The following is a 27935-nucleotide window of genomic DNA, read 5'->3' on the forward strand; positions in this document are numbered from 1 at the left end:
CCCTTTTAAAATGTCCTGAAATATGTATTATCTATACTCTGGTCTACTAAACTGCCAGCAGCAGAAGTCTAATCCAGTACTAGGGGATCAGGGAGTTCTCCCTGGAGGAGGAGATGATGTTTGTCTGAGACTTAAAGACCGAGCCAAGTAAAAAGGGCAATGGGAAGTGCCTAGGAAAAATGTTCTAGGTAGAATAGACAGTATGTATAAAGTCCTAGTATGAGAAAGAACACGCTGTTTTAAGAGACCTGAGAGTTTCTTAGTATGGATGGAGCTTAGAGAGCAAAGGAGCAAGTGGCAAAAGGCTATATGAGAGAGACTGGTAAGGGCCGCACCACGATTAATTCTTGATGAAAAAGAAAAGAGACGATACAGATGAACACGATACAGATGAACTAGTCATTCTCTCATTAGTCATGGGATAGCAAGACTTTTGTCATGTTCTCTAATTAGCAAAATTTGTTGACTTATGCAGCAAACCCACATCAAGAAGGAAGATTGGGGGCACCTGGGTGGCTCAGTCAGTTAAACGTCTGACTCTTGATTCTGGCTCAGGGTATGATGTCAGGGTTTGTGAGATCAAGCCCCGCATCAGGCTCTGTGCTGACAGTGCGGAGCCTGCTTGGGATTCTCTCTCTCCCTCTCTGCACCTTCCTGTTCGTTCCCTTGCTCTCTTTCTCTCTCAATCCCAAGATATAAATAAACTTAAAGAAATAAATAAACTTAAAAAAGAAGGAAGATTGTCTGGGTCATGTACGTTAAAGGTCAATGAGGCTTGGGAACTGACGTTTATGTTGTGGGTGAGGATACAGACATCATTAAACATTTGGCAAATAACTCGCATTCTTCTTCACCCCTCTGATTCCTGCCATCCTCCTGAATGACATCAACATCCAGGAGGGTAATCAACTTTCGGCTCTACTCTGCCCTTTCCTGGGATTGTACATCCTTCCTTGGAGTCACTGTGTCCTCCCGAAATGTCTTCCATCGTGTCCTATTACCACAGATACTCAGTAAAGTCTATCTTGAAAGTCTGATCATGTATCCACCTTGTTATCTTTATAAATGTCAAGCTCTAGGAAGAGTTTTGTGCCTTTCCCAGGAGACCAGCATACCTTGACTTTGCCATTGTGAAGAAACAGAGCCCAGTTATGGCCATCTTGACTACTGGAAACGAGGAACTCCTTCACATACATGCTGGTAAGGAGTGATTTCACCCCCTGGGTGGCTATTCCTGTGACTTTCATTGTCTTCTGGAAGTCCACTTGCAGCCACTCTTTTGGATTATTTGCCTGAGGAAGGTAGGTAGAGTGGTATCGTTTTGGGTACCATTTGTTCCCAGAAATCCCCACAGCCCTCCCTCTTCACCATGTCATAGCAGATATCGCTCTGCATTTAAATGGTCTCTCCATCAGTCTCCCTTATTAGGCTCGAAGCAACTTGAGGGCCGAAAGTTTTCGTGATTCCGCTTTGTATCCTCAGGGTCTCCCACTTGATAGGTGCCCGGTAAATGTTTGCTAAATGAATACGTGAGCCATATATAGATGGACTAGAGTATTACCAGTTTGGCAATGTGCTATACAACCTGTTTTGTTTCAAGTAAGCCCCTGGGAGGAGCAGAGACCATTAATTGCATTCATCCCCCTAAAACTAGTCAGTGACTGAAAATCCCAAATTCAGTGGTTCTGCAGAGAAGGCCAATTGTTGATACTTCTCCATAAAACTGTACTTCAGCTTACTACAGTTCTTTCACAGACACCAGCCCAGTAATGCTCATAGAGATTCTGCTTCTAGGAGGTTCAATTAGGGATCATTTCCCCCAATGAACGCTGTGTGAAATCACACGGCACATCTGCGAAGTAACTGGGGGAGTTTTCCCCAGAGGCAACCATCCTTGACTTTCCTTCCCTTCTGGGAACAACCAGGTGACAGAAATGCCTTAAAGAAAGAGTCAAGGACTTTCCCTACTCTGTCCCCACCAGTACCCCCTCCTGCGCTTTGGTTACCTGGCAGACCCGCCTCTTACCTGAGGCCTCCAGGCATTCGTCCTCCCCTGGAGGTGCAGCCGGGCTTGTGAAGGGGACCAAGTGCCAAACATGCTGTTTAAGTAGGACGAGGCGGTGACCTGTGTGTCTGATATTGCTTTACTCTCCATTCCCAGTGGCATGCTGCAGCCTCGAAGAAATTACAGGGGAATGTAATCACAAGGAGAAGATGCAGCCTCAGTTCTACCTGCGCCCAGTGATCCTCTAGGGCTATTGTCACCATGATGTCATTTCCCGGGCATAAACTTTTGCACAGATTCTGTTGCTGTTAACATGCCCCTAGGTTTCTGGTCAGCTCTTCTCAGTTCTGTTTGACTTTGATTTGCCTTGTTAAGCACACCTTGGGGGGTGGCTGCCCCTGGGGAGTCGCTCCCCCCCCTCCCTTAGCATGCCCAAGCCCTGGGTTTGCTCAGGAATCGGCTGGTTTAGCGTTGATAGTTTCTGATCTGGGAAACACCCCTGCTCTCGAGAACACTATGACAGTTAGTCATCCTACCCATGGTTGGGAGAGGGAGGGATACAGGATAACTTGGCACTCACTGTTTAAATCACAGCCCATCAACTCCATGCGGAGAGTGCTGCGGATGCTGTAATGCGTTGGGTGCAAACGGATGTACCGAGCAATAATCGGAGGGTTAAAAATATTGTGTTTTATCCCAGATGAATCCACATTGCCAAAGAACACCTGTAAGGGAGGGAGTAGCGTAGGTACATGGAAAGTGGAGTCAGAGTAAAAAGCAATTCCTCCCAATCACATCTTCCTTCTAATTTTGCTTTGTGCATTTCTCAACAGCATCCAACGCTCAAAGCTATTCTGGCTAGACACATGTTAAAATGGAATTCATGAAAGCAGAAAACACCAGGAGGAAGAATGGAACAAGGGACATTAACTCTGGGCAGGTGAAGTAGTCTTCTATTTTCGGGGTCCTATGAAAAGCTCATTAAAGTTGAGGGCAGAGGCAGCAGTGAGAGAGTGCTGGGAGTCAGGACTTGCCCACGTGGGCCTCAGAAGAATCTTCCAGGAATGTGTGCTGTGTGTGTGTGTGTGTGTGTGTGTGTGTGCGTGTGTGTGCGCGCACGTGTGTGTGTGTGCGTGAGCTGTGAGGCCTTAATTATTTCTTGTGTCTGAATTCATGAGATACATATTAACATCCAACATGTGGTGTTTAGGACCTTGACATGTGTAGCTTCCAGAAGACAGTACCGGGCATATTTAAAGTAAAAGGAACACAGTTTGAGAAATATGATAGGAATGCCTATTCAAAATGCCTAGATTTAAACCATGGCATACAGTGTAAAGAGAGTTGAAAATTATCTCTTGCAAAACACCTGGGATTTGTTTCTGCTTGAATACACTAAAACAGGAATCAATGTAAGTCTGTTATATAATCACACATCATAGTTATACTATTATGGGGCATGTAAGAAAATTATTTTGCCTTGTGACAATTTTTCCTTCCTGTGGGATAAAAATAAAATATTAATAAAGTTATAACATTGTCCCCAAAATCATAGAATTATTTTTGATAAATATATCTGCATTTTTTACTCAATCCTTGTGTCTTGATTGTAAACCTTAGGGACACAAGGTATTAAATCAACAAATGGCTAATGACTACGCAAATCCTAGATTCCATTTATTATGTGCCAGGAACTGTGCTACGTGGCTTTACTGGTGAATTCTACTAAATGTTTGAAGAAGGATTAATGCCAATCTTTTCCAAGCTCTTTTAAAACATCCTAACTCATACTACAAGTTACGCATTACCTTGATACCAAAGCCAGACATATACACCACAAGAAAAAAATCACACACCAGTATACATTAACAATTTATATGCAGAAATCCTCAAATAATTTTAGCAAACTGAATCCAGCAGCACATTATAAATATTACATTTCTTTTTTTAATTTTTATTTATTTTTGAGAGAGAGAGAGAAAGAGAGAGAGAGAGAGTGCGTGCACATGAGCGAGGGAGGGGCGGAGAGAGATGGAGACACAGAATCTGAAGCAGGCTCCAGGCTGTCAGCACATAGCCCAATGAGGGGCTCGAACTCATGAACCGTGAGATCGTGACCTGAGCCGAAGTCAGGCACTTAACCAACTGAGCCACCCAGGCACCCCTCCAACATTTTCTGACAAAAAACACTCAGCAAACTAGGAATAGAAGGGAAATGACCAAACATAATAAAGGGTATTTATGAACCACCCATAACTAATATCAGACTCCATGGTGGAAGACTGAAAGCTTTCCACCTAACATCAGGAACAAGACCAGAATGCTTGCTTTCACTGCTTCTATTCAAGATCGTAACAGAATTCATAGCCAGAGCAGTGATGCAAGAAGAAGAAATAAAAGGCATTTAAATTGGAAAGGAAGAAATAAAACTATCTCTATTCTCAGATGACATAATCTTACATATAAAAAAAATCCAAAAGAACACACGAAACACTAACAGAGTTAATAAGTGAATTCAATAAAGTAGCTGGGTCTGAGATCAACGCACAAAAATCACTGTATGTCTGCATAGTATCAATGAAAAATATAAAATGAATTTGACAACGATTCTATTTCAAACAGCATCAAATGGCATTAAATACATAGGAATATATCTAACCAAGGACGTGCATGACCCATGCACTGAACATTCCAAATCATTGCTGAAAGAAATTAAGGAGGACCTAAGTCAGTGGAAAGGCATCCAATTTTAGTGAACTGAACATTTAAAATTGTTAAGATGGCCATAATATAGATTCAATATAATCCCTATCAAAATCTCAATGATCTTTTGCAGACATGTAACAGCCAATCCTAAATTTCTATGGAAATGCAAGGGACAGAGACAGCCAAAACAATCCGGAAAAGAACAAAGCTGTGCGATCCACACGTGCCACTTTCAAAACTTACTTCAAAACTACAGCAATCGTAAACTGTGGTACTGGCATAGGGGTAGACATGTAGGTCAATGTTTTTGAATTTACAGTGAGAAATAAACCCATAGATTTACGAATAGTTGATATTCAACAAGGGGGCCCAGACCATTCAATGGAGGAATGAGCAATCTCTTCAACAAACGGTGCTGGGAAAACTGAATGTTGACAGAAAAAAGAATGAACGTGGGCTCCAGTTTCACACCACGTATGAAAATGAATTCCAAAACGGATCACAAACCCAAACGTAAGCGATGAAACTATGAAACCCTTGGAATAAAACATAGATATAAATCCCCCTGGCTTTAACTACACAACAGTTCCTTACATATGGCAGCAAAAGCGCGGCCACAAAAGAAGGGGGGTGGTGGAGAGAGGATAAGTTGTACACCATCCAAACCAAAAACTTTTGTGCATGAAAGGACTCTGTCTAGAAGGTGAAAGGACAAAACGCACAGGATGGGAGAAGCATTTGCAAATCACACGTGGGATAAGGGTGTATTTTCCAGAATGCATAAAGAACACCTACAAGTCAGCAATGAAAGCACGAACGAACAGCCCAGTTAAAAAATGGGAAAGGACTTGAGCAGACGTTCCTCCAAAGTGGATGTGCGAATGGCCAAGAGGCACATGCAAAGACGCTCAACATCATGCGCCAACAGGGCGATGCGAATCACAACCGCCATGAGGCACCACTTCGCAGCCAGTAGGATGGCTCTTCTAGGCACAAGAAAGCAAAACAAAGGCAAAAAGACGGGTTCGGGCGAGGGTGCGCAAGGACTGGGACTCACACACTGCTGCTGGGAATGCAGAGCTGCTGTGGGAATCCGCTGGGCGGCTCCTCAGTAAGTGACCGGCAGAATTAGCACCCGACCCCTCAATCGCAGCCCCAGTGCAATTTCCTACCCTAGGGAATCAGAAACAGGCGCTCAAACAGAACCCTGTGCAGGAAATGCTCGGCGCAGCGCTGTTCACATCTGCCGCAAGGTGGGAATGGCGGAGCTGCCCGTCAACCCGTGAACTGGGATAGGCCGCCACACACGGTGTGTCCCTGCGGTGGAATATTACTCGGCCGTGAAAAGGCTTGAAGTGCCGACTCACGCTCCCACACGGACGAACGGACCCTAGTGACAACGCTGCGCTACGGGAAAGCAACCAGGCACAGAAAGCCGCCTGTTCGCCCAGCGATCCCGCGTGCAGAAAGAAGTAAGTGTCCGGGACAGGCGAACCCCTATGGGCAGCAAGCCGACTGGCGGTTGCCTGCGGGCTCCCGAGGACGGGGGTGGGGGGCAGGGGGGTGCGGTGAGGACTGGCTGCCTGACACGTACAGGGGTTTCTTTGAGGGGTGGTGCCACGGTTTGGAACTAGACGGCCGTGGTGGTCGCCCGACCCCTCTAGTGTATACTCGGGGCCGCTGGCTCCTACACGCGTGTTGTGTGTGCACAATGCGCCCGCCCAGCCAAAAGCCAGCGTTCCTTCAAACAGGGGTTCCAGGGAGCAGGCTCCCGCCCAGCACTGTTTCTCTGCAGCGGGGGCCCATGGGAAAGCAGTGACTTCGCCGGATGTACGTGTCCCAAAACGCGCACCCGACCAATGATGGGGTCGGTCTGTGATCTCTAGGATATAGAGTAGCGGCTCTGGAACCCTGCCGGTCGGAAACTTCGGGCCAACTGGCTTTTTACACCGCTTCCCGCCACATCGCACCATATCCAGCCCTATCCGACCGCATCCAGCCACACCCGACCGCATCCAGCCCTATCCCACCGCATCCAGCCGCACCCGACCGCTTCCCGCAGCGCACGCCAGACCGAGGCCCGTCCGAGAGAGCGCAGCCGAGGCCCAGCATGCCTGTGAGGAGGAGCCGTCGAGGGTCGTCCGGTGGCCAGAGCCGGTCCGCTCCCGCACTGCCCGCCCGAGCCGAGTTGACGTTCTCCGTGAGCCACGTGGAGCGCCTCCTGCGGGAGGGCCGCTACTCGCAGCGCCTGGGCGCGTCCGCCCCGATCTTCCTAGCGGCCGTCATCCAGTCCCTGACGGCCAAGGTCCTGGAGCTGGCCGGCATCGAGGCCCGGAACAGAGGCAGGAGGCTCATCACCCCGGATGTCGTGGACATGGTGGTCCACAACCACCCGCTGCTCAGCGCCTTCTTCCAGTCCACCATCATCTCCCAGGCGGTCCCGGGCTGGAACTAGCTGTCCCACGCGACGTGGGGTCCGGCAGGCGCCAGGCCTACTCATGGCCGGGGTGGGCCCCGGCCGGCCTGGTGCCTCAGGCAGTCCCTGAAAGCCAATAAAGTGTTTGGAGAAACCCGCGTGAGTGCTTCTGTCGCTGGTGTGTGGGGCGTGGTCGTGGGACGTCCCTCGTCGGGGGTGGGGGGGTGGGGCGGGGGTCGTGGTCGGGGAAGACCCAGCAGAGCAGCTTGTCTCGGGGATCATGCAGGCGGTGGCCCTGGGCGGGAGAGGCTGGCTCGGGTGGAGGCTTTGACCGGAGGGGTGACGAGTCACCGGGGCGGGGGGGACCTGGCGAGCGAGAACCCTGCCAGGTTGGAATTGGGGTCACGCGGGACGGCGAGCTGGGTTTCGGGTCGGTTCGGTTACAGATTCTGGGAGACGCCTTCGGCAACGCGGGTAAAAAGGCTGTCACCCAGCCACAGCGGGCACCTGGCCAGGCCCCGCCCCAGGGTCCACGATTTGCACACACGACCCGCGCGGGGCCAGGCCTCTCCTCCGGGCCCCGTCGCTTGCGTATCACCGGGGCAACGGGGCGCCTGGCTGCCCGAGCGCGGACGCAGGGCACGTCGCCGCCGGGCGCCCGCACGTCCGACCGTCCGCGTCCGCGTCCGCGTCCGCGTCTGCGTGTGGGCGGCGAACATGGCGGCGTCCGCGCCCGGCCTGGGCGGCGCTGCGGGCCCGGGCCCCGAGGCCGGGGACTTCTTGGCGCGGTACCGCCAGGTGTCGAGCAAGCTGAAGAAGCGGTTCCTGCGGAAGCCCAACGTGGCGGAGGCGGGCGAGCAGTTCGGGCAGCTGGGCCGGGAGCTGCGCGCCCAGGAGTGCCTGCCCTACGCGGCCTGGTGCCAGCTGGCGGTGGCGCGCTGCCAGCAGGCGCTCTTCCACGGGCCTGGGGAGGCGCTGGCGCTCACCGAGGCCGCCCGCCTCTTCCTGCGGCAGGAGCGCGACGCGCGCCAGCGACTCGCCTGCCCGGCGGCCTACGGGGAGCCGCTGCAGGCCGCCGCCAACGCCCTGGGCGCCGCCGTGCGCCTGCACCTCGAGCTGGGCCAGCCGGCCGCCGCCGCCGCCCTCTGCCTGGAGCTGGCCGCCGCCCTGCGCGACCTGGGCCAGCCGGCCGCCGCCGCCGGCCACTTCCAGCGCGCCGCCCACCTGCAGCTCCCGCAGCTGCCCCTGGCCGCGCTGCAGGCGCTTGGCGACGCCGCCTCCTGCCAGCTGCTGGCGCGCGACTACAACGGCGCCCTGGCGGTCTTCACGCGCATGCAGCGCCTGGCGCGGGAGCACGGCAGCCACCCGGTGCCGCCGCCGCCGCCCCCGCCGCCGCCGCCGCCGCCTCCGGGGCCACAGGTCGGGCCCGGCGCGGCCCCGGCCCTGCCTGCCGCGCTGCTCCCTGCGAACGGCGGCCCTGCGCCCGCGCCCTCTCCCGCCACGCTGGGCGCCTTCTCCGACGTGCTGGTCCGCTGCGAGGTGTCCCGCGTGCTGCTGCTGCTGCTGCTGCAACCGCCGCCCGCCAAGCTCCTGCCGGAGCACGCCCACACTCTGGAGAAGTACTCCTGGGAGGCTTTCGACGGCCACGGGCAGGAGAGCGGCGGCCAGCTTCCTGACGAGCTGTTCCTGCTGCTGCAGTCCTTGGTCATGGCCACCCACGAAAAGGACACGGAAGCCGTCAAGTCGCTGCAAGTGGAGATGTGGCCGCTGTTGAGTGCCGAGCAGAACCACCTCCTTCACCTGGTTCTGCAAGAAACCGTCTCCCCCTCGGGACAGGGCATCTGAGGACTCACGTGAACGAAGGCACTCGTTGCTTGCTACCAAACGTCGTGCGTCTGTCTCCCTTGGCGTTTCGGGGGGAAATACAAGTCGTGGATGCCGGCAGAGTTCTACCTTGGTTTCTCTTACTCCTCTGGCCACTGTAGCAATATAGTTCACTGGGAGGTACCTGTGTCCCAGAGACTGACTTCCATAACGGAGGGAGGGAAAAACAACCAGGACAACGTGATAGGATCAGAGTGGAAGACAGGGCTCTCTTCCCCGAGGCTGCAACGTAAGAATGAGAACCCTCTTGCGGCGCCTGGGGTGGCTCAGTCCGGAGTCTGGTTTCAGCTCAGGTCATGATCTCGCTGTTAGTGAGTCCGAGACCTCCCCCCACCACCTTGGGGCCCTGCGCTGACAGCTGGGAGCCTGCTTGGGATTCTCTGTCTCCCTCTCTGCCCCTCCCCTGCTGCACCCATGCTCTCTGTCTCAATAGAAATAAAAAGAACCCCGTTTATCCCTTACTTCTTCCACCCAACTCCCCCTACATCTTTGTGGCAGAGGATTTCATTTTTCACAGTTCTGCCTAAATACTTAAGCTATAGGATTTTTTTTTGTATCGTGATCTCATTTCTTAGCGTATATTGACGTCTATCTGTGGGATCACCCAAGTAGTTTCATCTGCCCCATGCATATTTGTGGGAATCGTTTGATTAGTACATTGTTGTTGCTCCAGCCCTAAATCCACAATAAAGCCATCCTGATGCCCCTAACCTGTGGTTTAGCTTTACTTCATCTGTAACATGGGAATAGCTTCTCTGCCCATCAAGAAGCAGGAAGTAGAAAAACAGTTCTCCTTCAGGTCCATGATGCATTCATTCATTTGAAATGGACAGTGTGCCTAGGACTCAGGCTGTGCCCCGCAGTGAATCTACAGAGTTCATTTGCGATGTGGTGCTTAAGTGGTCCTTACTTAAGAGAGCTACCGTGCAAATGTGTCTGGTGCAAGGTTGGGGGTGGGGCAGGAATGTTCTAACAAATGTGTTTAGCAAATGTGTCGGTGTGCATTGGAATTCACAGTTCTGGTTCCAGGTTCTGTTCTGAGAGGTATGCCTAATCCATGTGACAATCCTGTATTTGTAGTAGGGACCTTTCTGTACCTCTTATTTAACTCCAGTGTGTAAAATCAGCACGGTTCTTTGGTATTGTGTGGTCACGTATGTGAAAGACAGTGTCTTTGTTCCGCAAGAGCAGGGTGGTATCCCATTTCAAAATACTACATTTCCAAAGCTTTTTGGTCCAAATGTCACATGCAGACATTACAGTGTGGGAACTTTTTCAATTCCATTTTATTTTCTTTACAGTGTTGGGAGTGATAACGAGAACTCTTCAGAATATAATCTTCTCAATCATTCAGGTTTGGGAAAATGCATCCTTTACGCTGAAGTTGTGTACGGTACTAATATTTTGGAGTGAGATTTAAGGGCACAGCTTGGCGGTAGATTTGCCTTTTTTTGTGTGCATTGCAGGGGATATGTACAGGTTGCCACCGTGAGTTAAGTGCCGCAAAAGGGGCGGGACTTGTGGCGTATTCTTTCCTACTTCTGTTTCAACAATGTGGGAGCAATACGTAAGGAAATATGGGACAGGCCCATCTGAGACAGACTCAGCCAGCATTCCTGTCCTCTCACTTGTCTGCCAGGAAGGGTCTTTTAGAGCCCTAAAAACCTCATCCAATTTTTTGCAAAAGTGGCTAGGGTATCAGACACATGGAAAGATGCTCAACATCGCTCATCATCAGGGAAATGCAAGTCAAAACCACAGTGAGATAGCCCCTCACACCTGTCAGAATGGCTAAAATCAAAAACACAAGAAACAACGTGTTGGCGAGGATGGAGAGAAAAGGGAACCCTCTTGCACTGTTGGTGGGAATAAAAACTAGTGCAGCCACTCTGGAAAACAGTGTGGAGTTTCCTCAAAAAGTTAAAAATAGAGCTGCCCTTCAACCCAGCAATTGTGCTAGTAGGTATTTACACAAAGAAAATGAAAATACTAATTTGAATAGATATATGCACCCCTATGTTTATTGTGGCATTATTTACAATAGTCAAAATATGGAAGCAATCCAAGTGTCCATCCATAGATGAATGGAAAAAAAAAGATCTATATATAGAAGCACACATATGCACACACACGCACACGCACACACACACACACACACACACACACACACACTGGAATATTAGCCATAAAAAGAATGAAATCTTGCCATTTCCAACAACATGGATGCATCTAGAAAGTATAATGCTCTGTGAAATAAGCCAGTCTTAAACTGGAATTTACAAAGAAAGTGGTTAGGTTGCATGCTCTTTCCTGCTTTTGCTTTTCCTGGTGTATTCCTCTCCATCTGTGCTACGGGCCTGGCTGGCTGCCTTACTGTTTTATGACAAAAATGTTTAGGAGTTACGGAATGTGGCTGGTGATAGTATTTGGATTTGGGCTCCAGGAAAAGCCTCCTTAGGCCTCTGGTCTAACTCCTTGCCTTGAGGAAGTGGCGGGAAGGGATTACCAGAGAGCCTGTGTTGGGTATATGAGTATAATTTTAGGAAACTTGAAGGTTGTTTTTATTTGCCATTGGCTCATTTATATATCTCCCTCAGAAACTTCATAGCACAGATATTTGGGCCAAAGCCAGATTTCAGCAATTTCGACAGACTTTGACAAATCACTTGGTAATTATAAATAAAATTAACACTGTTTTCTAACATGACCAAAAATAAATATTTTTAAAAGACATGAGTAGTCGTCTTTTTAACTTGAAAAGCAGAGGGAAAGAGCCACATCAGTGAAATGCTCATTGATAATTCAAAATTAACATTTAAAGTGTTATAAACTACTGACAATATAGGTGCCTAGGTGGCTCGGTTTGTTTAGTGTTAACTTTGGCTCAGGTCATGATCTCATGGTTTGTGAGTTCGAGTTCTGCTGTAAGCACAGAGACCACTTTGGATCCTTGTCTCTCTGCTCCTCCCCCACCCCTCTCTTGCGAAAATAAATAAACATTAAAAAATTTAATAAAACTACTGAAGATAGTGGCAGTGAAGCAGCGATCCTTAAAGGGCATTGCAATTCCCTTTGCCCCATTTATGTGGGACTTCTATGATGAGAATATCGCTGCTGCAACAATATTTAGTATGTGAATGATACGAAGATGTAAAAACCTTTGAGGACCTCTACACTGAAGGTCAATGACTAAGACTGCAATCTGTTGTTTAGAGAAGGTCTGGGATGGAAGGGTTCTGGTTCATGTTAACACTCTAGGCATCTCTGCTGCCATTAGAGTAGTTCCTCATTCTGCAAACTCTTTCTGTAAAGGAGCAGATGGAAACATTTTAGTCTTTTCAGGCCCCAAATGGTCTCTGTCCCATAACCTTTGTGTTTGCGACTTTAAACATGTAAAAACCATTCTTAACTCACAGTCCATACAAAAGCAGGTGGTAGTCCAAATCCATGGATGGGCTCCAGCTTACCCATCCCTTTACTAGAACCTAGAACAGTAGTTCCTGAGTAACTGTTAAATGAATGACCTTCATGAGAGTAGTTAATATTGTATCATTATCACTGAATGAGAAAGAGTAAAAACAAAAGAACTAGTCATTTAACTCGACATTCTAGGAAACAAAAAATAAACCAAAAGAGAATTAAAGAGAATTTTAAAAGTTTTGAGCAGAAATTAATTGGAAAACAAACTTCAAGTCTATGTTTTACTTTTTAAATTGTTATTTATTTATTGACAGCATAAGCTTGGGAGGGGTAGAGAGAGGAGACAGAATCCAAAGCAGGCTCTACACTGACAGCACGGAGCCCAACGCGGGGCTCAATCCCCTGAACCATGAGACCATGACCTGAGCGGAAATCAAGAGTTGGATGCTTAAGCGACTGAGCCACCCAGGTGCCCAAAGTCTATGTTTGATTTTAAGACCAAGAGTTGATTCTCTGAAAATCAAATAGAATAGACAAACATTTGCCCACTCTGATAAAGGGGAAAAAGAGAGAGATGTGTGCATGTAGATATGGCTCTATGACATAGGCAGGGAGACAGAAGTCTAATGTATACAGTCACAGCAATGAACTACAGGGAATAGAAAATGAGAATATCAATATTCAGATAAGGATTGGAAAAGATAGCCAGGCCACTAAATAAGGCACAAAGCTCTAGTGGCATTTCCACCTAACTTTCATTAAAGACATGATTACTATATTAATTAAACCATTCTACTTTATTTTCAAGTTCCATATAACTCTCATGCCAAAACCTGATAAACAGAGCCCTTGAAAAAGGTAAACCAGTTTTATTGATTAGTATAGATAGAAAAATTCTAAATGAAGTGTAATCAAATTGCATCCAGCTAAGTTTTAAACGATTATTACACTATGAATGAGAGTGGTTTTCCCAGGGATTTCACAGTGCTGTGCTGGAGCTGTCTAGTCCTGGATTGTGACAGCCACTTGTGCACATCTGTTCCCAACTCTGCATTCAATGCCATTAAATCATCGGCTTGAAATCAGGTCTGATTGGACTGTTACAAATCAGGTATGATAATGAATATTTATAGCATGGAAATGAGCAAACGCTACAAATCAACACCTTTCCCCCCTAACCGTCCCCCATTTTGCTTCTGAGCCAAGTGTTAAACATTTGCCAGCACACCACTGGATGTTAACTGTATTTTGACAATAGGAAAGAGAAGAAATGTGATCATACCAAAGATGCTGAAAAAGCATTTGATGAAATTGTGCAGCCATTGCAAATAAAAAGGAGTGGAAGGAAATTTTTAAATGTGGTAGAAAGTATTTGTTTGAGGGGTGGCTGGGCGGCTCAGTCGGTTAAAGTGACTGTCTCTTGATATTGGCTCTGGTTGTGATCTTGCAGAGCATGGAGCCTGCTTGGGGTCCTCTCTCTCCCTCTCTCTCTGCCCCTACTCTGCTTGTGCGCTCCTCTCTCTCTCTCAAAATAAATAAATAAACATTAAAAAAAGTATTTGTTTGAAACAGTGAACATTATGTTAAAGAGTGAAATACGGGATCCATTCACAGTAAAGTCAAGAAAAGATGGGCTTATTTGTTTTACATATATGTCTATATATGTGTCTCTCTGTGTGTGTTTATATTAATCACAAAAGCATTTAGGGTAATTGCTACTTCTGTTTACCAGGTCCTGCCAGCATAACGTCATCAATATAATGGGCCAGTGTGGTGTTCTGTGGGATGTCAACACGTTTGGAGTCCCTTGGGTGTATATTATAACAAAGAACAGGAGCCGGCATTGTCCTGAGACATGAACAGTAAAGTTAATACTCCCGATCCTACGTTGTAAGTGCAAATCTATCCTGATTTTGCTTATCAATGGGAATGAAGGAAAAAGTATGCTCCAGGTCAGTGTCAGGTGCCTGGGGCTGTGTTAATTTGCTCTGGAGAAGATGCCACATCTGGGATTGCAAACTTTTTGTCATCACCACCTGACTAAATTTGTGATGATGTATCATTTCCTCATGACTCATCTGACTTTTGTAGTGGCCAAACAGGGGCCCTAAGGACACGAGACACTGGCTTGTGAGGCAACAGTTGCAGGTGTAGTCACCAGAAGACTTTTATGCAGAGAAAAGAAAACTGCCTTGGAGGTTGTGGAAAGGTCGCTCCCCAGGCAAGGGGATTCAGGGGCATTTGGAGGCTGGCGGTTCTCAGCCTTATCCATGTGTGTGTAAATCTGCCCACCCAGGTCTCAGAGCTCCCCTTCTTTCCACCAGTGCCCTTACCTTAGCATAAGAGACCCGGTGGGGTTGACCATTCCATGGCAAGTCTGTAATTCATATGCTCAGCCCTTAGACTTGGTCTTAAGTCCACGTATCTGTCTACAACCACAGGATGTGGCAGTGTCCTCCAGAGCTCCATGGATGTGGCCCAATTCTATATGTACATCCACGGGTGTTCTTCTTTGTGTATATTCATAATGTTTAACATTTAATTTATTTCCCCTACGTATGCCATAAAAATAAGGGCTATGAAAGGTAGACAGGTCATTCTACAACCAGGCGATGCTATAGTTATCACCATACTGACTAAATGCCCCTGTCAATTTAATCTCCCAGGGTTTTTGTCACCATCTGTATCTCATCCCATAGCATCACTGGTGATACTTGGATGACAGTGGTTTACAGAAAAGACCACAAGTTCCTTGCATTCCTCCCACTGAGAAGTGGCATCTGTCTCTTCCTCTTGAATCTGGATAGATATGTGACCATCATGCTGTGAGAATCCCAGGCCTCATGGAAAGGCCATACCGAGTTACTTCCCTCAGCAGCCGCAGCTGCAGCCCTAGCTAGGTCAGTCAACACCAATTATCACACATGCAAGTGAAGATGCTTCCAGATGCTTTCAGCCCCCAGCTGTCAAATCTTCCCAGCTGAGGCCCCAGATATTGTGGAGCCCAGACAGCCACCCCTATTGTACCCTGCTAAAAGTCCTGACCCATAGAATCTGTGAACAAAATGGTTTGGCATTAAATTTTGGGGTGGTTTGCTAGTCAGTGATAGCAACCACACCAGGGAGAGAAGAAAGCCACTGTGAAGGGAGCAGTGACCTTCAGTGGAGAGATAAAGCCAAATCCTCTAAAAGGAGGGCATGAGGAGAATAAATATCATATATGTGTGTGTGTGTGTGTGTGTGTGTGTGTGTGTGTGTATCTCAAGTAAACTGTGCACCCAACATGGGGCTCAAACCCACAACCCCAATATCAAGAGCCTGTTGAATGAAGGGTCTTGTGATCACTTCCCAAGGTTTCCCCTGGCCCTTTATGTGGAAGACACAGATCTTTACCTCCATTAGGGTGCTGCCCCCATGAACTCAAGTCTTCAAGCTACCGCCTGCTGGATATTCCACCTGACGGCCCTACTGTCATCTCACACTTAGAATATCCATAAGCAAACTCATAATGTTATCAATCCACTCAGTCCCGAGTCACAGATTTCTGTCAACAGAGCATACCTCTTCATTTGTATTATCTAGGAGATCTTTGATGCTACTATGTTTTTATCCAGACATCCATAATCACTCCTATTGCCCCAAAGTGGAAAAATCTTTTTTGGAGTTAAGTTTGTAGAAGGTAGGAGTGTTTGTCCCATATCTGAAATCTGTCAGAAGCTCTTTAAAACACTCATGCATTCTCTTAAAAGAACTCATGACATACCATTAAGGTCCCAGTGGAATTCCCTCGATAACTCTGCCACTTCTTTCCATCAAGACTATACATGATGATAAACTGAGAGATGTACAGGCTGGACAACTTCTGACGGGCGCCCTGGGTCATGATGCTGTGAATGATCATTGGTGCCAACAGATCCACCTGCCAATTAAAACAACACTTTATCTTAAATGTATGTACCACCTTCTGAAATTCATTATTGGCTTAAGAAGAATCTACATCAACACGGATATGCTCAGTATCACCTTGGACGTGCAGTGAAATAGACGGCAACGTTGGAATGTGGATGTGTGTGGAGCAGGGAGATAAATGATGGGAACAAGAAGGAAAGGGCTTATTGGGTTCTCAGCCTACTTCCTGACACACCAGACCACTTCCAAATCAATGGGCCTTACTTCCTGTACCCGCATCCCGTGTGCTGCACTTAGGGACCCACATAACCTAGTGCTTTGCCTCAGCCTCAGTGTCAGCCTCGGCAAAGCCGATTTCCTCCCCTCTCCCCAGACCAGTCTCCATCCCAACATCACTATCAGTGATAGACCGCTGTCTATCCAAGTGTTGCTTCAGAAACGATTTCTCCTGGTTAGCCTTCCCTGACTTGCCCAGATATATTTAGTGCTCCTTTCTCTATACTTCTATTTCACTTTGTGTATAAAACTTCATGAGAGCATATTATTGCATTATATTATAAAGCTTTCTTTGCTTATATTCCTTCATCATTAGACTGTGATCCTTAAGGCAGTGAACCTGTTTGAGTCACCTAACCTCTGTGTGTCTCAATTTCTTTATATGTAGAGTAGAAATAATAATGGTGTTTATCGCAAAGGTTTACCAGAGGATTAAGGGGTTAATGCATGTGATGTGCTGAGTTCAGTGCCTGACACATACTAAACACTTAATAAATGGTAGCTTTTATTTTATTTTTATGTTTTTATTTATTTATTTTGAGGGTGGGGTGTGGCAGAGAGAGAGGGAGAGGGAGAGAGAATCCCAAGCAGGCTCCATGCTGACAGACCTGGGGCTTGATCCCATGAACCATGAGATCAGGACCTGAGCCGAAATCAACGATCAGAAGCTCAGGGGCACCTGGGTGGCTCAGTCAGGTGAGTGTCTGACTTCGGCTCAGGTCATGATCTCACGGTTTGTGAGTTTGAGCCCCACATCAGGCTCACTGCTGTTGGTGCAGATTCCGCTTCAGATCCTTTGTACCCTCTCTCTCTGCCCCTCCACCTGCTCATGCTCTGTCTCTTAAAAATAAACATTTAAAAAAAAGAAGAATTGGGGCAGGGGGACACCAGGGTGCCTCAGTCGTTTGAGTGACCAACTCTTGGTTTTGGCTCAGGTCATGATCTTGCACTTCATGAGTTTGAGACCCATGTCAGGCTCCACGCTGACAGTGCAGAGTCTGTTGGGGGTTTTCTCTCTCCCTCTCTCTCTCTGCCCCTTCCTGGCTGGTGCTCTCTTTGTCTCTCTCTGAAAATAAATAAATAAATAAATAAATAAATAAATAAATAAATGGAAGCTTCACCGACTGAGCCACCCAGGCACCCCTAAATGGTAGCTTTTATATTCTCTCTAGCTCTAGAACCTAACCTGGCATCTGGTATAATACTGATGCACAGGAAATGTTTTGGAATGAATGAGTGAATAATGGCAGAGTGGTAAGGAATAATTGGTTCTTTTTGTTTGTTTTTAAAGAAATTTGTTTGAAGTGAATAGATGTTTGAATGATAATGTTTATTTTTTTTAATATATATTTTGAAATTTTATTTAAATCTGAGGCAGTTAATATATCGTGTAGTATTGGTTTCAGGACTGAATTTAGTGACTCATCCCTTACATATGATACCCAGTGATCATCCCAACAAGTGCCCTCCTTAGTACCCACCTCCCATTTAGTCCATCCCCCCACCCACAACTCCTCCAGCAGCCCTCAGTTTGTTCTCTGTGTTTAAGAGTCCCTTCTGGTTTGTCTCCCTCTCTGTTTTTATCTTAATTTTGCTTCCCTTCCCCTATGTTCATCTGTTTTGTTTCTTACATAGGAATGACTGGTTCTTAAAGAAGACAGCACGGGCCATGCAAGCATTAGAAGGAATTGTGGCATCAGCGCCCTGATAAGCAAGTCCAACTTAACTTCTCACAGATGCCTGGCACACTCAGATTGGACTGGTAATGACACTTGAGCTTCAAAACTGTCTCCTTCAGTAAGTGCCATCCATCTATCCATCCATTCATTCAAAGAAGATGTTTTTAGCACTTGTTATGTGCTAAGCACTGTTCTAGGAACTGGAATTGAGCAGGGAACAAGAAAACAAAAGCCCTGCCCTAATGTAACTTACATTTGAGTTAGAGAAACAGACTACATGTTATATAGATGTTTTTGTTTACAGCATCACGTAGCAGTAAGTACAGGAGAAGAAGAAGGAGGGCTGCAGGACAGAGAGTGGCACAGTCTTCAGAAGCTATAGCACTATCTGCGCCCCGATTAGAAGATACTTTCAATTGAAGACACTTTAGTTTTACTCTTGGTGTCGGGGCATAAACAACTGTAAGTACGAGGGGCAAAACTCATGACTTTTGTTGAATTGAGTTGTACTGTTTTCTATGTTGTGTATGCGAGGTCTCTTTTGGACCACTGACTATTGCACTTTCTAGCAGTTGTAAGAAAGCCTTGCCAGCCACCCTTTCCACCTGTGTTCTGCAACTGATGAATTCTTGGCAAACCGCCAGTCTCATCTACTTCACTTTCTTGTGCTTCTTCTCTATTATAATTGGAATCTCAGAGCGACTTGGCATTTACAGAGTCAACATCTTCACCTATGACAACAGGATACACCTCTGTATGAGGGAGTAAGCAAAGCAGTAATGAGTCACCGGGTGCACAAATACAAACATGGCAGCTAGACATCTCTGACTGCCAGCCTGGCTCCCTAGAACCATTTCTTTTTCTTTCTTTCTTTCTTTCTTTCTTTCTTTCTTTCTTTCTATTTCCCTTGGATATTTATTGTATAAAGTCACCAGATCATGAAAATGTGTATCTGGGCTTCAGTAGAATATGATGGCAAAAACAAAACAAAACAAAACAAAACAAAAAACAAAACCTTCAGGATGAGGTGATTTAATACAGATTGGATGGTAATACAATTAAGTGAGGATTTGTGGTTCAATTACCATAAGCAAACCATGGCAGTTAACAGATGCTTATCAACCTGAAGGGAGCATTCTAGAAACAGTATAGTATAATGATTACAAATTAGGCCTCTGGAGCCCAACTATCAGGGTTTGAATTTTGGCTCAACCACTTACTGGCTGTGACTGGGCAAGTTATTTAACTTTGTTTGAGCTTTCTTAGCTGAAATGACAATGATAATGACAGGTGTGGTAGGGATTTACTAACTTGATTTGTTTAAAGCACCCAGTAAGGAAGCCCTGTGTATATCAATATTTTGATCATGAATTTGCTGAAGTATAAAAAAGCGTATTGATCAAGTCAGTAAATTATGTGAAACTGGAAAGACTAAGACAGTCTTTGGGAGACAGAAGCTTGGCAAGCTGGAACAATGGGCCAAATCTAAGTGGAAGCGTAATGCTGTGTATTACTCAAGTTCTTGGCTGGGCACAGAAAAGGCACTCCAGTTACTAGTCCTGGGAGGTCATGTGCAGTTAGGGAGATAGAATTCCCCAAATGGAAATGAGAATGCTGTTTCAATAAATAGATACGTCAATGGAACACCAGACGCAGGGCACCCAAATGGATGATGGTATCCATGACCCAGGGATACATGTCGGGTTGAAAGTGATAACCGCGGAAATACACGGTGAAAACATGTGGTTTGGCCGCCTCACAAAGAAACAGACATACTTAGGAATCAGTGAGCGCCAGTTCAGGCTGAGCCACAACTGGCCATGCTGACGACCAATGAGCCACTGTGACACTGAGAGATGTGCTCTTTCCAGGTCTCACTCGTGCGCCACTTTATCTCTCCCCAATCCCTATTTAGTATCTTAATCTCAAGAAAACAGGAGCAGATGCTGTCTTGCAGCAAAGGAGGGAAATGTGTAGGTAATGGCGTCGGTCAGCTCAGAAGTCAGCAGCACGAGGACCCGACGTGGGGAGACAAGGTGGCGGGGCGTGTGTGCATTCCCCGCTTCGGGCTGTAAGTACCGGACATGGAGGCGCGTTAGAGGGTTGAAAACAAACCTGGAAGCAGTCACGTTTTCTCCCTTTCCCTGGGTGGGCTCTAGAAGGAAGCTACGCTTGTGGTTAGGCAGAGGGTGGAGTTGGCATGAGTTCCTATATGTGTGCCCTTGAAGGGTCACAGTCCCGACTTAGCACATGCTCATTTGGTAGCATTTTTAGCTATGTTGGATCACATATATCATTAAAATGAATTTCAGATGTTTCTTTTTAAATGTGGCCACTGGGAAATGTTGACTGACACCCATGGTTGCATTTGCGGTTCGAAGTGTGTTTCTACTGGGCAGTGTGGCTCTAGAGGAAACGGGGAGTGAGCAGATCTGAAAGACTTTGTCATTTGAAAAGATACTGAATGACCCTAAAGACGCTGTTTCAGTCACCGGTTCCCAGTTTGTTTCCCATATTGGACTAACATATCAGCATACTCGATCCCAAATCATTATTCCTCATTGTCTTTGTACAAATCCTAAGCCACTGTGTTCTTTCCTGGTCTGTTACTTGGAGTTTGACGACAATGACTATGGCTTAAAGCAGATGTATAACGTTTTGAGCTTGCAAGAGAACACACGACATGACTGAACACGAGGCACTTTCTAACCTTGATCCAGGAAATGGGGTCCTTGGTGCTCCAGGCATTGATTGATCCAGAATAGTGAAGTCTGGCCAGCTTTGGGGCCCACTGTCCTTTGCCCAAGAAAGGGGAGAGAGATTAGATTCAGCTGGGTCGGTCCTAGACACTTAGGAAATAAACTTTCTCTCTTGAGAAAGGGTACACCTAGCTGTGGAGAAGATAAAGGCATAAAACATAGTAGTATTTTATTTTCTAAACTTAATAATTTTGTTTATTAGTACCTCTAATTAGCTGACACTGGAATGTGTTACCAGTACTATAGAATAATATCATTATTTCTTTATTACAAAATGTATGTTCCTGGTAGCAAAGTTAGAAAATGAAAAATAAAAATAAGACACAGGGGCTCCTGGAGGGCTCAGTCAGTTAACCGTCCGACTTCAGCTCAGGTCATGATGTCACCACTGGTGAGTTCGAGCCCCACATCGGGCTCTGTGCTGACAGCTTGGAGCCTGCTTTGGATTCTGTGTCTCCCTCTCTCTCTGCCCCTCCCCTGCTGGAGCTCTGTCTCTCTGTCTCTCAAATATAAATAAATGTTAAAAAAATTAAAAAAAATAAGACATAAATAAAAATAAAAGTGAAAAAAGTATCCGTTTATGCAGAGAAAAATAATACAATTATGCAGAGAAAAATAATACTATTTTGGTATATCACTCTCAAGCTTCACTTTCAGAGGGCATTTTGCTCCCTCTAAAACAGGGATTGACAAACTTTTTTCCGTAAATGGCCAGATAGTAAATAATTTAGGCTTTGCAGATCATCTGGTCTCTGTTTCAGCTATGTAACTGCTGTTGTAGACAATTCTAAGTGAGTGGGTGTGGCTGTATGTACCCATAGAAGATTTTATTTACAGACACTGAAATTTGAGTTTCATATAACTTTCACATGTGATAATACATTCTTCTTTTGTTCTTTCCCAATCATTTAAAAATAGAAAAATAATTCTTAGGAACACTTGGGTGGCGCAGTCATTACACATCCGACTTCAGCTCATGTCATAATCTCACAGTTTGTGAGTTTGAACCCCGCATCGGGCTCTGTGCTGACAGCTGACAGCCTGGAGCCTGCTTCAAATTCTGTGTCTTCCTCTCTCTCTGCCCCTCCCCTTCTCGCACACTGTCTCTCTTTCTCTCTCTCTCTTTCAAAAATAAATAAACATTTAAAAATAAAATCGAGTTCACACTTAAAAAAAAAAGAAAGAGAGGCATTTATGGAGCAGAATTAACAGAAGTAAAAAAGATCTAATCAGTGCAGTTCTTGGAGACAAAAAATGGTATTTACCATACTGTCCTGAAGCTGTGATCTGGAAATCTCTAATGCGTCCAGAAGCCATTCCCAGTGGAATCTGACACTCTGAAATCAAAGTGGAGGAACACAACAGCTAGACATACAGAAAATGTAGCTTCACAGATGCAAGTCAATGAAAACGGGAGAACACCAACAAATGGTCATATTTTTACTGTTCACGATGTGCCAAGAACTATATTAAATGTTTTATTGTACTCTCTGTCTCATTTAATTCACTCCAATAGCTAGGTGCCACAAGTATCCGTGTCCTGCAGCTGAGGAACGCAATGGCTCTCTTACTTGCTTAGGGTTAAATATCAAACTCTTCCAGGTGATATTTGTAAGTTATCTTTGATAACTGAACCAAAATTAAGTTTCCCAAATTGTTCTTGGAGCTTCACTGAGTTGTGAAAATGAAGATATTTTTAGCACTGGTTTGTTATATATTTACAGCTTCGGGTTCAAAATGTTTGAAGCTTCAACCATATCTGCCCTTCTCTGGGGACTCTGATCATTTGTACCAGCAATATTCACTTTAGATTTGGAAATGACCATAAGCTTGCATTGATTTCTTGACAAAGGCAAGCATTGGAGGAAGGAGGAAAGCTGTATGGAAGTAGGCTGAGGCGGGGCGCCCAGGGTGGGGCGACGCTCCGCCGGTTGACACTCTGACTCCTGATTTTGGCTCAGGTCACGATCCCCGGGTCTTGACACTGACCCCTGCGTTGGGCTCCACACTCAGTGTGGAGCCTACCTGAGATTCTCTCTGTCTCTCTGCCTCTGTCTCTGTCTCTGTCTCTCCCCCTCTCCCCCATTTGTGTGCTCTATTTCTCCCTAAAAAAAACGAGAAGCGGGCTGACTAGGAAGGGGGCCTCTGCGCACAGCGCTACTCACTCGGGCTGTATACCAGAAAGAGAGTGCTCATCCCAGCTTGCAGGTGTTCACCAATTAGGCATTCTATCCGCCAAATTCCAACTTTGGATGGTAGCATTTCCACTGTCTCAAAAACACCTTATCAAAAACAAAAGGAACAAAAATGATTTCTTTTTGCTAAAAAAAAAAAAAATGACTGGCAGATGCATTGGTTTATGCAGAATATCAAAGGAGATCTACCTAAGTTAGTTCTACCACCCTCGGACCCTCAAACCCAAAGTGCTCCCTATGTGAGCCCTACAGTTTTGAGGCACCGGGGATTGAGTCATGGCAGCCCCCAGCCCTGGGAAATAGGAGAGACAGGGTGGTGGCAGCCTTTGCTGGTGCAGACAGGAGAAAGCCACTGCAGTCTCAGGGTTTTCCAGAGACAAAGGTTTATTTCCCATTGGGCACATGTGAGCTCCCTGGGACAGGGAGGCCTGGGCAAGGTCCTCATGGATCTGGTCCACTAGGGCCACCTTGAGGCTAAAGTAACCTGGCAGCAAGAAGCTAGAGGTGAAGGCTGAGGGGCTGAGGAATGAGTCACAAGCGGCCAACTAGGATAAAGGTGCCCCTTAAGGTGCCAACTAGGATAAGGGTGTTGTAAGTTTACCCTTTCCATGCTGGAGTTGAAAAGCAGCAGCCAGGGTTGGGAGCAGGGGGACACACAATAAACACAAGGTAGAGGAAGAAAGGACTCAACTGTGCCTCCCTTTCCCAATGTAGGTATCTCGGAGTGGACACTGCTGCTTTGTACTTGAACTGTATTTGTGATGTAAAGTGACTGCAGGAATGTTTATTACGCAAGAGTGAGCAGAGAGGCGCCTGGGTGGCTCAGTCAGTTAAGCGTCCAACTCTTGATTTCAGCTCAGGTCATAACCTCACAGTTCATGAGATCGAGCGCCACATGGGGCTCTGTGCTTGGGATTCTCTGTCCCTCTCTCTCTGCCCTTCCTCTGCTTGCGCTCTCTCTCTCAAAAATAAATTAAAAAGAAAACAGTGAGCAGAAAAGTCATTGAACTTATTGGAAGTTTTACACAAGAACGGGAGAAGTTCATTCCCATGATGAAAGCTGATCAACATTATGAGTACTGCTTAATCGATATACTGGTTATATACATAAACAAATCACTCTATGGATAACTGCTAGTGCCGTGTGGGATCTCAGATGGGGAAAATAATCTCCTTTTCCTAGTAAAGTGCTGCAACATGAATTATTCCTGCTTTCTGTTCTGTTTCTTTTAGAGCACATTATCTGTATCTGAAATCATCATGCTCATTTGCTAAATTATTTAGTATGTCTCTATAGAGTAAAGTGAGTTGAAGAAGTAAGTTACCTGAGATCAGGGAGTGTGTGTGCTCTGTCCTTGGATTGCTCTCCCAGTGCCCGGACCATTTGAGTGGAACAATAGGTACAGTAGTCAGAAAGAGCACAAACTAACTCATACCTGGATACAGGTTGTAGACTGCCATCTTATATTCCTCTTTTTTCCGTACAGTGAACACCTGCCCACTGAAATGAATAGAATGAATGTTTTCATTGCTCCCCATGCTGAGCAGATACCATCGGATCTTTTGATCCTGAGCCACTACCAAGCCGGGTAGTGTGTCCATCACATAGCCGTTGATTGCTGGAGGAGAACACAAAGAAGGCTGTTAAAACCTATTCTCGCGGCACCTGTGTGGCTCGCTCAGTTGAGCGTCGGACTTCGGCTCAGGTCATGATCTCACGGTTCGTGGGTTTGAGCTCCACGTCGGGCTCTGTGCTGACAGCTCAGAACCTGGAGCCTGCTTCGGATTCTGTGTCTCCCTCTCTCTCTGCCCCTCCCCTGCTCATGCTCTCTTTCTCAAAAATAAATAAACATTAAAGTAAGTTAAAAAGATCTATTCTAGAAGTTTCTTTCCCTCTACTCCAGTAAAAAGTATTGTTTCCTGTGAGGATTCCACTCCCATACATACACTCCCAATTCATATACTGTGGAAACATCAGGCTCACGTCTCATCTGTTGTAGTGCTTTTCACACGGAGTAATATTTGGGTGTGGGATTTATTACCGTGGAAGCGGAACTTTTCTTTAAAAGTGGGATCCTCCTTCTGGATACTGCAGGGGGCTCTACAGCTCCTTTCCATGTTTTCCGTGAAGTACCAGCTCTTAGTCTCATCAAAAATGGTGAAAAACAGAGCAAACTCCTGCACTGTCACTTGTCTCCCGTGAGCGGGGCTCAGTGTGTTACTGCGGCAGATCAGAAGGGGTCCGATCAAGCCAGAGTGCACGTCTTTTTCCTGAGAGAGAAGACATCAATCCTCCTTAGTAGATCCCAGAGTGATATCTCTCAAACACAAATATGATGGCACCTCCCCTATTTAAAGCTTTCCATTAAACTTAGGGTAAATACCAAAATTCTTGGCAGATAACACAAAGCCCATTCCTTTTAAACCAGTAAACAGCAGGCACAGTACACACTTACTTACCAAATCAACATCAGAAAAATAAGCCCAGGCCTTGCAGTCAAACTCATCTTCAGTGGGTGCCATCTGATGTTGTACTTTCCAGAAGTAAACTCTGGTTTCATTAGGGTTGACAAACTTTTTTCTAGGTTCTGCTCCTTGCCTCTGATCTTCCTCATAAGAAATCAGGCTAGAATAGAAGGAGTAGGGACGAGAAGCCTGGTTTTTGAAAGTTACCTGCAGAGAAAAGAAGTGAATACAAATTTTAAAAAAGAATTCAAGTGTCATGTTTCAGGATCTTATAAAGTTCTTCACTTAGGGTTTACGTCCCTAATAGTAACGCCTATTTTTGGCTTTTCCCAAGTTTTAATACCCAAAGGAAGTGGTACAGAGGATGGATGTTATTAGAACCCAAAAGGAAGGATCTATAGAGGAAAGTGGGGAAGTTTTGAATTCTAAGATCTTTAAAGCATGAATTGAAAGTTGCAAAAGAGAAAATTCCTAAATACTTAAAAGCAATCTGAAGTAAAAGGGAAAATATCACACCAGGGGTTTTAAGAGACCATAAGCCCAGGAATTGAATCATATGGTTCTTATGACAAATTCTAGGGTGAATGCATATGATCCTTAAAAAAGACTTCAGTTGTTTAAAAGTTAAACATGCTTCATATGACATATGGAAGCTAAAATCAGAATCAAGACAGAAAAAAAAATTCACTTGCAATCTCATAATCTTAGGTCCTTCTATATCCTTAATGTAAACACTCAATTGGACCAATGGATGACTATTTTTGGAAAAGAATAAAACTACTTTAATTTTTGGCTCACACAATGCATCAAAATAACTTCTAGTCTACAGGAATTACTGATGGAGTAAAAGGTTAAATGTTAAGAAATTAAACTGTAAAATAAAGTTGAAGAAAGTGTGATTTTAAGAAAAACAATCTTTGTATAGGGAAGGATTTTTATTTATTTATTTTAATGTTTGTTTTTTGGGGGGAGAGAGAGACACAGAGAAAGAGAAACAGAGTGCGAGTGGGGGAGGGGCAGAGAGAGCGGGAGACACAGAATCTGAAGCAGGCTCCAGGCTCTGAGCTGCCAGCACAGAACCCGACGTGGGGCTCGAACCCACGAACCATGAGATCATGACCTGAGCCAAAGTCTGACGCTCAACCGACTGAGCCATGCAGGTACCTCAAGGGAAGGATTTTTATAAACATAAAAGCTATGTAAGTGTCATAAAGGAAAGATTTATGGGTTACTGCCTAAAAATTCAAACCTGTTTTATTTAAAAAACCACTATATATAAAATTAAAAGACAACAAACTTGGAAAAATATATAACAGATATGGTAATATAAATTGATAAGAAGAGCACTCCCTCCAAAAAATGTCAAATGGGCAAAGGACATTAACAGATAATGAATGTTTCTCTACATTGCTCTTCCAGAATTTTGTCCTGGTAAACGGTTGTGATTACAGCATTACTGAACTGTTGAAAAAATATCAAACTATTTAAAAGGTTGTTCAAAGTATATGGCTAAGTAAACCATATATTCACATAATAGACTACTATGCCATCATTAAACAAAAGTATTTAGAAAGTCTTTTTAATGACATGAGAAATACCACATGATATTTAGTCAAAAGAAGTAGAATTATACATTGTATAATTCTGAACCCATAAAGAGAAGGATACATAAGACAAAGATAACATATACCAAAATGGTAGTTATGGGATTATTTTTCAACTTCTTTATTTTCTATACTTTGAAATTTTTCAAAAGTGAGAATACATTATTTTTTAAAATTTTTTAATTTATTTTTGAGAGAGCATGAGCAGGGGAGGGACAGAGAGGGTGACAGAGGATCTGAAGCAGGCTCTGTGCTGTCAGCAGCAAGCCCGATGTGGGGCTCAAACTCATGAACCATGAGATCATGACCTGAGCTGAAGTCGGCCGCTCAACTGACTGAGCCACCCAGGTGCCGAGAATACATTAGTTTTAATTTTTAATTTTTATAGTTTATTTATTTATTTTGAGAGAGACACAGACAGTTCGAGTGGGGGAGGGGCAGAGAGAGAGAGAGAGAGAGAGAGAGAGAGAGAGAAAATCCATAACAGTCTCTGTGCTATCAGTGCAGAGCCCAATGTGGGGCTCAAACTCACAAAACTGTGAGATCGTGACCTGAGCCAAAACCAAGAGTGGGATGCTCAATCGGCTGAGCCCCCAGGCGCCCCAAGAATACATTA

At 45.6% G+C, this 27935-nt stretch overlaps 3 protein-coding genes across 3 annotated transcripts in view; 2 read left to right on the top strand and 1 right to left on the bottom strand.

Annotated features, from left to right (window-relative positions):
* Positions 1–27935, bottom strand: part of F8 (coagulation factor VIII) — a 117538-nt gene that overhangs the window by 6556 nt on the left and 83047 nt on the right. Inside the window, exons 16-25 of the mRNA XM_049644531.1 lie at positions 25710–25922; positions 25292–25520; positions 24686–24868; positions 23220–23336; positions 22320–22391; positions 21006–21091; positions 16195–16350; positions 2586–2730; positions 2027–2175; positions 1116–1292 (exon numbers count right to left, since the gene is read on the bottom strand). Coding sequence (XP_049500488.1) covers positions 1116–1292; positions 2027–2175; positions 2586–2730; positions 16195–16350; positions 21006–21091; positions 22320–22391; positions 23220–23336; positions 24686–24868; positions 25292–25520; positions 25710–25922 — 1527 coding nt within the window. The remainder of the gene's footprint in view (positions 1–1115; positions 1293–2026; positions 2176–2585; positions 2731–16194; positions 16351–21005; positions 21092–22319; positions 22392–23219; positions 23337–24685; positions 24869–25291; positions 25521–25709; positions 25923–27935) is intronic.
* LOC125932109 (histone H2A-Bbd type 2/3) lies at positions 1116–7268 on the top strand. The gene is made up of 4 exons (XM_049644530.1): positions 1116–1200; positions 2839–2945; positions 4842–6183; positions 6598–7268. The coding sequence occupies exon 4, from the start codon at positions 6822–6824 to the stop codon at positions 7164–7166; it is 345 nt and encodes a 114-aa protein (XP_049500487.1). The 5' UTR covers positions 1116–1200; positions 2839–2945; positions 4842–6183; positions 6598–6821; the 3' UTR covers positions 7167–7268.
* F8A1 (coagulation factor VIII associated 1) lies at positions 7767–9721 on the top strand. Its single transcript, XM_049644524.1, has one exon. It carries the CDS (start codon positions 7845–7847, stop codon positions 8970–8972), a length of 1128 nt encoding a protein of 375 aa, XP_049500481.1. The 5' UTR covers positions 7767–7844; the 3' UTR covers positions 8973–9721.

Source organism: Panthera uncia, chromosome X, assembly GCF_023721935.1.
Source record: "Panthera uncia isolate 11264 chromosome X, Puncia_PCG_1.0, whole genome shotgun sequence".
Lineage (NCBI taxonomy): Eukaryota > Metazoa > Chordata > Mammalia > Carnivora > Felidae > Panthera > Panthera uncia.